The sequence below is a fragment of the Cyprinodon variegatus genome, unplaced genomic scaffold (assembly GCF_000732505.1).
Source record: "Cyprinodon variegatus isolate N-32 unplaced genomic scaffold, C_variegatus-1.0 Scaffold1386, whole genome shotgun sequence".
Lineage (NCBI taxonomy): Eukaryota > Metazoa > Chordata > Actinopteri > Cyprinodontiformes > Cyprinodontidae > Cyprinodon > Cyprinodon variegatus.
The window spans coordinates 161842-171329 of record NW_015151839.1 but is presented as its reverse complement, the minus strand read 5'-3'; the positions used below and the strand labels follow the sequence as shown (position 1 = coordinate 171329).

The following is a 9488-nucleotide window of genomic DNA, read 5'->3' as shown; positions in this document are numbered from 1 at the left end:
GAAACCTTCAAAAACCTAAACTTTATATGATACCAAAGATCTTCAGTGCATCGTGATTCAAATGTTTACCATGTTTCCTTTAAATAAAGTTGATGTTACTGGAGCGGTGTATTACCTGATGTCACACTGCCCAGCCTCCTCTGCAGAGCCTCCAGCCTGGAGATGTAGTCGGTAAGTGCTCGGTCTGGGTCATAGCTCTGCAGGTGTGAACAGGTGAGAGCTCCGTGGTCTGCTGCCATGTGAAACCTGCACAAAAAAAAAGAGGAACCCATGATTAACCACATTATTTCACATTTAAATGCTAAAATGTAGGTCCAAAACTGATTACTGTGTCCTTTTTTCATCTTATTTGAATATCTATGAAAGCAGTAAAACTGTAGTGAAGAAATAAGGGGGTTAAAAGCTGTATTTAATGTGAATAGTTTGTATTTACTTGATGTCATACCTGTGCTGAGAGCCAGAGAAGCCTGATCTTGGAGATTCTCTCCCACTTCTTCCTCTGCTGCTGGAGACTCCTCCTCCTCGGTCTCTGTACGTGTCCAGACCACCCGGCTGGAGATATGGCGAGTCTCTCACGTCTGACCCTGTAAGAGATTAAAGACACATTTTCTTTTTCTCCTAAAATGACATGAAAGGAAAAAAAAATCCACATGATTTTATTTGTTTTTATTAATCCACCTGTTCCGTTTTTGTTGATGCTGCAGGAAACCGTGGAGGTCACCCCTGTGGCTTTGTGCCATCGCTTCACAAGGAAACGCATTCTACATGTCAATCAAAAAAAAAAAAAAACACTTGGTAAATACTTTCTCCTTCTTTAAAAGTTTGTAACCATAAGGCTCCAATCAGCCCACCTGGAGAGTGCGATGGATACTCGTACGGCTGAGCGGAAGCGAGTTAATCCCCGGCGGCGCTGGCTGTAGGACTCTAAGCTGGAAAGAGACGGCTGGCCACCCATCCTGGACAGCAGCGACAGAGTGGCTTCCTCACACTCCTGGAACCCGCCGAGCAGTAACAGTAGATACTTCTTCTGGTAGATCAATGCCTTCCTAAAACTTTCTGACCTCAGATACTTCCCGTACATTCTCTAAGGAAGCCAGGAGCAGAGAAGAAGAGTCACAAACCTGACCATAAGCTTTTATTAAAAAACACCTGATCTTCTAGATAAAAGCTGCGACAGCAAAGCCGCTTTGTTTCCTTCACCTTTAGTGCAGAGTTATCAGACTCAGGCCCGGATATCTCTCGCAGAGTGTCCGACCTGATTTCTCCCCTGAGACGGGCCACCTGGGACTGAGAAAGATGTAAAGCTTTCTCCAGACGGAGCTTCTCTCGAGTCCAAGCTTCCCTCTCCTGAGAGAGAAGCGTCTCTGCCTTTGACACACCTCTCCTGCTGGGCTGTAGAGGGATTTAGGAATGTACAATTGAATTCACTTTGGTCAAATTCCTTTTTTTTCTTCTGCAGCAATGCACCTACATTGTCTGCAGATCCCACTCCAGCCTGCCGATAGCGCCGCAGCTCCTCCTCCAAGCGCAGCGTGTGGTTCCTCAGCTCGTTCTTCTCCTCTGTCAGACGGCTCACGAACCCAGTCAGCTCGGCATTCTGCCTCAGCAGCCGCTCTGTCAGGTTGTTGGAGGAGCTGGACGAGCCTCCTGCCAGCAGGGAAACACTCTGAGGGAGACAGATGATGAGCTGTCACAACCGAGAACTGCAGATGCTGTTTGGAAAACACCACCAGCTGACAACAGGCTCCATCCTCTCATACAGCCCTCTCAGACAAGATAAGAGGAAAATTAAGTTACCTCTGGGATGGAGGGTAAACCTGGGGATTGCTGCAGTATGCTGATGACCTCATCAACATTGGACTGAACCCAAGAAAGCTCCTCGCTGTCGAACTCCACAATCGACCTGTAAAAGTAATCCGAACTAATAAATCAATATTTTAGGTAAAAAGCTTTATCTAATTATCTAACTTTTTATACTGAAATCTCTTTTTCCCATGTTATGATTGTCTTAAACTTTGAAAAAATAAGGTATTAATCACTGATTTTTGAGTCCAGGGATCAAAAGCTTGAACAACTATTAAATAAATATTATTATTCTTTGCTTGTATCCTGTCAATGAAATACAAAATACCATGTTTTCGTGATTGTAAGAAGAAAACAAACTGTTCACAGTACATGACAAAATTTAGGTTAGCTTTGGATTTAGACCAGTAACTGGTAATAACTGATTTAAGTAAACTTTAGCATCTGTTCAAAATCTTTTAAATAAAATCTATATGAAAATATATTAAAAAAAACATTCCATTCTGGGGGCTGTATGGATTACCTGCCCGTAGCTTTGCTGGCCATGCTGCGGATCTTTGAGGAAACAAGATGGAGTTTCCCTACAATCCTGTCAACTGTGCGCCACGGCCCATGATGCGGACCGTCTGGGAGGTCTACAGCACGACCCTCCATATGAGGGGATGAGGTGCTGCTTGCTGACTGGCCGCTTCCACTCTTCTGCTGGAGAACCCAGTCTTTGATTCTATCGCTGGGCTCGTTCTGCTGTCGGGAAAAAACAAATAAAGTATTTAATCCAACTGGTAGCTTTGATCAGAGATCAACTACTAAATTAAACACTGCTGCTCACACTCTGAGGCTCGCTCTCCTTCCTTGTTCCTAACTGGTTCTGCCTCTCCTCCAGTCGCTTCTTCTCCTTCTCCAGACTCTTGCTCTTCTCCAGCTCTCTGTCCAGCTGCTGTTGGACCTCCGACATTCGTACCGTCAGCTGCTCCAGCTGGCCTTTAGCCTCCTGGAGTTTATCCTGGTCTCGTTTGGACCTCTGATTTGCCAGAGTAAGCTCCTCTTCTTTTCGCACCACTTCCAGCTGCTGGACCTCCACCTGACTGAGGAGATTAACCACCTGGAGATGGGAGTATAATAAAGAAGAAACAAGATATTCATCACCTCCATCATTAAGATCTATATCTGTTAACTTTATTCAACATTTTGTTTCTGCCTTTAAAGGAGCAGAGGCCATTTCCTGTCAGCATACTGTCTAAAAATCCGTTATTTCAGTTGAAAATTATAAATAAACCAAAAGCAGTTCACGTTGGGAATGAAAGGAAAAAATATATAAATACTATTTTAATTGTTTCAACTAAACTTAGATGTAATTGCATTGAAGAGAAATAATAACACTTTTTCCTTTTTAACAACTTAACATCATTGTCAACTTTTATAAAATATGCCAAAAAAAACCCACTGACATAAAAGTAATTATAACAGATTCAATAAATCATCTAAAAATGTATTAAAACAGCAACACTGAAACTGTTTGTGGTGTAATTGGATCTTGATTTGACATTAAGATTAGAAAAAACAAGTAAGTTTTAACTGATTTGGATTGAAATGGTTTCTGTGTAAATTCAATTAGACCTTAGATGCTTGATATTCTCTTTAATGTAAGCTTCCCCTGTAGAAAAAAACTGACCAGAGTTTCTGTCAAGTATAGAAAATGAAAGTTACTACCGTAACTACGGTTCTATGAATCCCTACTGACCGCCAGAGGCAGTGCTTGAAGCACCGCCTCTGGCGGTCAGTAGGGATGAAATAGAACAACCTAAATCTCACCTGTGTATGTTTGTCATCCAGCTCCCTCTGCAGTCTTTCAAGCAGACTTCCCTCCCTCTCAGGCTCCCTCCTGTCCTCATGGGCGCCCACTTCACTGGAGCGACCGCCATCTGAGGAGATGCTGGTGCGCAGCTCCCTCTCTCTCCCCAAGGCAGAACTCATCTCCAGGGCTTTCGCTCTCTCGGTCTCCAGCTGGACCTCCAGTTCCTGCAGGCGTCTCTGGAGGCTGAGGTGATCCTCCTCCGCTTTCTGGGAGAGCTGAGAGGAAGCCTGGCGCTCCTGCTCCAGGGTCTGAGTCAGCTGGTCTACATGAGCCTTCTGCTCGTCTAGAGCCAGCTGCAGGTCCTGAAGGACGACATCAAAACTTTCCCTCAAAGGAATGTTTAACGATAAAAGATCAGATGCTAAGGATGCTCGTCTGTTTTACCTCTAGTTCCTCTCGTTTGCTCTCCTCATCTCTTCCAGATCGACACCTCTCCTTCTCCACTGCCCACTGAAGATCTCTGCTTCTCCTCTTCTCCTCCATCAACTCATCATTCAAGGCGTCTACCTCTGCAGCTCTCTGGGACACCTCCGCCCTGCCGACACATCAGTGCAAAGTTAATGATGAAAATCCCTCTGGCTTCAGATTTGATTCACTTCTACTTACAAGCAAAAGACTCTATGCACCTTCTGTTTCTACACATAAAGACCCAGAATACGGCTCACTACGCTTCAGGACAGCCGACTCAGTTATGACTCAACTGAAAGCTGGACTCAATAAAGCTGATCAATAATCGCGATTGAAAAAACTATTTAGCAGATTTTTTTTCTTAGATCATTCTTTAACAAGTTTTGTTTCTATATCGCCAACCAAAACAAAAGATATATTTCAATTTTTACACAAAGTTCTTCTTCTTTATCTAGGAATAATGTTTAAAAAGCAGTTTAAGCCTGCACTTTTTACAGGTTTATTGTTGTTATCTGTGTAAAGGTCACTCCAGAACCAAAAGCAGAGGACTTTGCCCTGGTGTAAATCCTCCGTCTTCCAGGACATAAGAGCCGTTTAAGAGGAAGAAAAGCGGACCTCTTCTTGTTTCATGAGGATATTTTACCAGGTTCTTAATGAAAACAAGAAAACTAGTCCATGTGCATTCAGCTTAAACATTAAGGAAGAAACTTTTGCAATTTTAATGAATAACCAGCGTCATCAGGAAGACACAATCGGTACCTCCGAGGCCAGATTTTTATGGAGTGGCCTGTTTCAACTCTATAGAAAGATCGTCACCAAAGCCCAGTTTCAAAGGACGATTTATCCTCAGGTGAAAGTCGATTCTATTCTAATTCATCATCATCTATGATATTAGAATTTATTCACTTATTGTAAAGTTCTAACTTTTTTATTCTTTACTTAAACTTTTGGATCATTCTAGCTTATAAGAACAAAGAAGCACATTAAAGGAAACCATTTCAGACATGAAAACATCTGAAACAGTCATTTCTGCCTCACGTCCTACCTTAGTGTGTCCAGTTCTTGCAGGTGTTTGTGTTGGGCCTTCCGTGTCGTCTCCAGCTCAAGTTTTGTCTGAGAAAGTTCAGCTTTCACCTCCTCTGAGATCAGCCTGTCTACTTCTGCTGCTCCATCAGCTGCTGCTCCCCTCTGCTCCTTTGTGTTTTGATCAGCAGCAGAAGACAGGCCGGGGTTTGCACCTAAACAATAAAAAAAATAAAGACTTCATCATTAATAATTTATTGATACAAACAATAGTTAGAGATACAAAAGCTTGTAAATGTCAGGTTTCTGTGAATTAAAAACAGCAACTACAGTAGATTATTTCCACCATTAATCACGCATATTTGAACAACACATCTCAAAGCCGATCTAATGGAAAATGTGAAAAAGCTGGAATAAACGAGCATAACTTCAACTTCACACTTAAGTTACCTGAATTAAAGAGTCTCTCTGATAAATGTATCATCAAAATAACCTTACAGAAACATCCAAAGAGTTAGATGTACGCAATGTCACAGTAAAGATGGTCAAAGCAGAACAAATGGGACAGGGAAAAAGCTGGACATTTGTCCAAAATTTATGGGGGCACAGAAACAGGCAAGAGGCCGACGTTAGTGCAGGTCCAGCTGCAGGAACTTCACATATCACAAAAAAACTTGCCACTCAATAAAAAAAAAAAAAAAGGTAATTTATTTCTGACCCTAACCTCAGAATTCTGGTTTTATTCACAGATTTATAGCTACTTTAATATTCCTACTTTATCCAAGTAATAATCCTGAACTTTGGTTTAAAAGTTTTAGGTGATTTAAATTTTAATTTTGAGATTATCCCCAGATTTTTCCATCTTCCCATATTTTTTGACTTCTGAAAGGTCTGTTTTCCATTGAATTGAACATTACAAACAGATGGAGATTTAACAGGGGTGTAGAAACTTAAAGTCCAGGGAAGATCAGACATTTATAAATGTTTACAAGCTGGTTTACCTTGATGAAGCATCTCCAGTTGACCTCTAAGCTGCTGAATCTCAGAGATAAGACTTGACCTTTCTGCAGTGTGGAGCGACCCCATGGCCTCCCTGTGGTGGGCGTCCTGCATCAGGGCCACACAACATCCATCAAGAACCAAATCAAACTGCTACAAGTGAAGCTAAACAGAGCAGAGCATCTCTGATATAGTGTAAACACATACTTTATATTATTAAAGCCTTTCCTTTACCCTTTCCACAGCTGGTTAAATTAAAATAATCTGTATTAAAAAGATGAAGCTGTTGTTTCACACCTGTTCAGCCAGTCTGCGCTCCAGTTGATTGAGGTGAACGATGGCATCACTGGTGTCTAACAGATCCAACTGGCTGTAGAGGGCGCTCTTCAGCACGCTCCTCTCCCTCACAAACACCTGTCTGACAGCATCCAGCAGCTCTGCGCGCCAGTCAGCACCAACAGCTGACGTCTGCGGGACATTAGAGAAACACATGAGACAGACACAAAGACAGAGCCGGATGTTTCTGTTAGCCGATTAATATTTATTTATTTTTATTTTTTTTCAGAGATTTTACCAAAACATTGTTTTTCTTTCTATTCTTGTCTCAGGTTAGGAATTAAGAGTCTTATTTTTCACTCTTAATCAAATATAAAGCTAATTGATATGATCACAACAAAGGTGGGGTTTTTTCTGGCTTTGAAACACTGATCGAGCTCTACAAGAAGATACATGCCAGCTTGTCCAAACTTTGTGGACCTGGAGAAAACATCCGACAGTCTAAAGCCCTTCTCCAGGGGCCTATCAGGTCTCTGTACAAGCAGAGCAGGAGTCTGGTTAATGACCACAGCTTTCTGTCAGATCTGGACCCTGGCAGCACTGCCTTCTCTCAATGATTCTGCTTAGAAGCTTGTATCATTTTCTCTGTAGTAATTTAGACACATGAAGATGAACCCAGAAAAAGAAGTGTCTCCTGATAAGATCTAAATAAAAATTAGTTAACAAAATCTGAATCTTTTCCTAAATAATTAACATTTTCTCATTTCGCTGTTATGTTTTCATGAATATCATAAAGGTCTGATAGCTTTGTAATTTGTTTTCCTTTCTTTTCACCGCTTCTGCACAACTTCGTCAAATAAAACACATTAGCATTAACGCTATAACGTAACTCACATAATGTAATCTGGTCTTTTCTTAAACCTTTACATATTATTTCCCTTTGTTTATGATGTCTGAAGAGCACTTCCAATTTATTAAATTAGTTCTCACTTAAAGAACTCAAGTGTTAAATTTGGCATTTAGATCAGTATAATCAGACACCCTAAGCATGATTTAGCTTCACTTTCTTTATTTTTCAAGTATAATTATAGACTAATATATTTTTGCTCTGTTAAGGACTGATGACCCATTCAGGGTGTACCCCACATCTCATGACTCTTCAAGGACAACTGGGTGAAGATACATGGATGGAGGACATATTCTTGTCATTTGTATTGTTCAGAAATTAGTTATTGTTTGTTTTTTATTACCTTTAAGGCTGATTAAATCTAATAAAAATCCAACACAAAACATATCAGAATCAACTGATTTGTTTTAAATAGCTCTTTTAAACAAACACCAAGATTATCAAAACACTATTTTTTTTTAAAGGATCAGATATATAGAATTAACTCAATATGTCTGAAAAAGCAGTTGATGCAAAATAAAACATTATTAACCAAAAATAAATAATTTGTCATTATTTCTGACTAATCCTCCTCTTCTACACCTTGCAGCTTCTGACTGGTTTGACCTTTGACAAACTGGCCTCCTGTACCTGTGATTGGCTGTGCGTCTGCATCTGGCTGATGAGGATTTTGAGAGACTGAACCGTGGCCAGCAGGGCGTCTCTCTCCTTCACCCAGCCGTCCACGTTGAACTGGCTGCTTGGCTCTCCCTCAGAGAGGGGGAGCTCAGATAGGGACAGGACCTGCATTCCCTCCTGGTGCACCTCGCGGAGCAACATCTGCTCAGAAAAAAAAAAAAAAAGGAATGTTCCACACACAAAAACAAACTTTATAGAGGTATTTAGTGGTCACTCATATAACTTCTCACCTTTATCCGGTCAGGCAGAGGATCATCAGCTTCTCTCCTTGCACCTTCTGGAGTTGTCCTGAACTCCTGCTGCAAGCTGGGGAGATCTAATCCTGTCCTCTGGCTGTAGTCTGAGCTGCTGTCTGCAAGACAGAAAACAAAAAAACTCAAAATGAAATAAAACTTCAACTGAGCAGCATATTTAAAAATATAACATGAGACAAACAGCAAGGTGAGGAAGTGCAGCAGGCCTAAGAGCTGAACCAAAAACTGCTCACGGATTTCATCTGAAAACTTGTGTATCTTAATGTTTAAGGAGATAGTTAAACGGACTGAATGTGGAGTTTCTCACCACTGGTGTAGCCGTCTTTATGTGATGCAGGACGGTCCTGTCTTGATGGAGGGACCTATAAGGAACAAGAGAAAATTAAACACAATGAACAGAAAAATATGAAAATATAATCAAAGATATTTCAGATTAAACCAGTTTTCTGTACAAACCTCCAGTGTTTCAGAACATAAAAAATACACTTTATTGTGTTTTATAGGGATTTCATCCGACAGACCAGAAGTACTGCTAATTACTGGTTTTAATATGACTGAATATGACAAAAAGTCTAGAGGTTGTGAACACGTTACTCTGTTCCTTGCACTCACCTCAGTGGAGTAGAGTTTGTCGATAACAGCTTTCAGACCCTTACACTCGTCTTCCAGAGCTTGAGTGTCTCTGCGAAGGTTCTCGCTCTCAGAAATGTGCCGAGCTTCCATATCAAGGATCTCTGCCGCGTGGAGCTCCTGCATCTGGGCAATCTTCTCTTCAAATTCTCCGATCACTTCTTCCATCTGTTCCTTGGCGGCAGACTGGCTGAGATCAGTCATTTGGAAGGGTTCGGTCTGCGTAAAGGAGTCTGTGGTAGCCTCATGCTGGTGATCTGAGCTGCTGTTCGACTGAAGGCTCTGAGGTTTCTGGCTGGAGTTTTTCCTGGAGAGGGATTGCTTCTCTTTGGGAGCGCCTCCCTTTGCAGCTTGCTGTTTACCTCCTTTCCTTTTGGGCTGTGCAGTGGATGTTGAGGAGGCAGAGAAGGCAGGCTGAGGAGATGGAGAGGGAGAAGGTGAGGGTGATGGAGTAACAGATTCTGACGTCTTCATCAAAGCTGCCTGCGCCTCTTGCAGCTCCTTCTTTAGACTGGAAATAGAAAGCTCTCGGATGCGAAGCTCCTCGACGAGCTTCTCATTTTGCTGCCTGTAGCCTCTGAGCTCTTCTTTAGAGGCGTCCAAACTGCTTTTCATCTCCTGGAGCTGCTCACTGACCTCAGACTGCGAGACTTCA

At 41.8% G+C, this 9488-nt stretch overlaps 1 protein-coding gene across 1 annotated transcript in view; it reads right to left on the bottom strand.

The window, feature by feature from the left end:
• Positions 1-20: 20 nt before the first annotated feature.
• Positions 21-9488, bottom strand: part of LOC107103159 (A-kinase anchor protein 9-like) — an 83426-nt gene continuing 73958 nt past the window's right edge. The window contains exons 39-56 of the mRNA XM_015402706.1: positions 8816-9488; positions 8511-8565; positions 8180-8301; positions 7902-8090; positions 6386-6556; positions 6091-6196; positions 5112-5304; positions 4043-4193; positions 3616-3960; positions 2633-2905; positions 2327-2547; positions 1798-1903; positions 1472-1666; positions 1201-1392; positions 852-1084; positions 679-761; positions 446-584; positions 21-246 (exon numbers count right to left, since the gene is read on the bottom strand). The exon at positions 8816-9488 is cut by the window's right edge and continues 21 nt beyond it. Of these exons, the coding sequence (XP_015258192.1) occupies positions 96-246; positions 446-584; positions 679-761; positions 852-1084; positions 1201-1392; positions 1472-1666; positions 1798-1903; positions 2327-2547; positions 2633-2905; positions 3616-3960; positions 4043-4193; positions 5112-5304; positions 6091-6196; positions 6386-6556; positions 7902-8090; positions 8180-8301; positions 8511-8565; positions 8816-9488 (3598 nt within the window). The 3' untranslated portion in view covers positions 21-95. The remainder of the gene's footprint in view (positions 247-445; positions 585-678; positions 762-851; positions 1085-1200; positions 1393-1471; positions 1667-1797; positions 1904-2326; positions 2548-2632; positions 2906-3615; positions 3961-4042; positions 4194-5111; positions 5305-6090; positions 6197-6385; positions 6557-7901; positions 8091-8179; positions 8302-8510; positions 8566-8815) is intronic.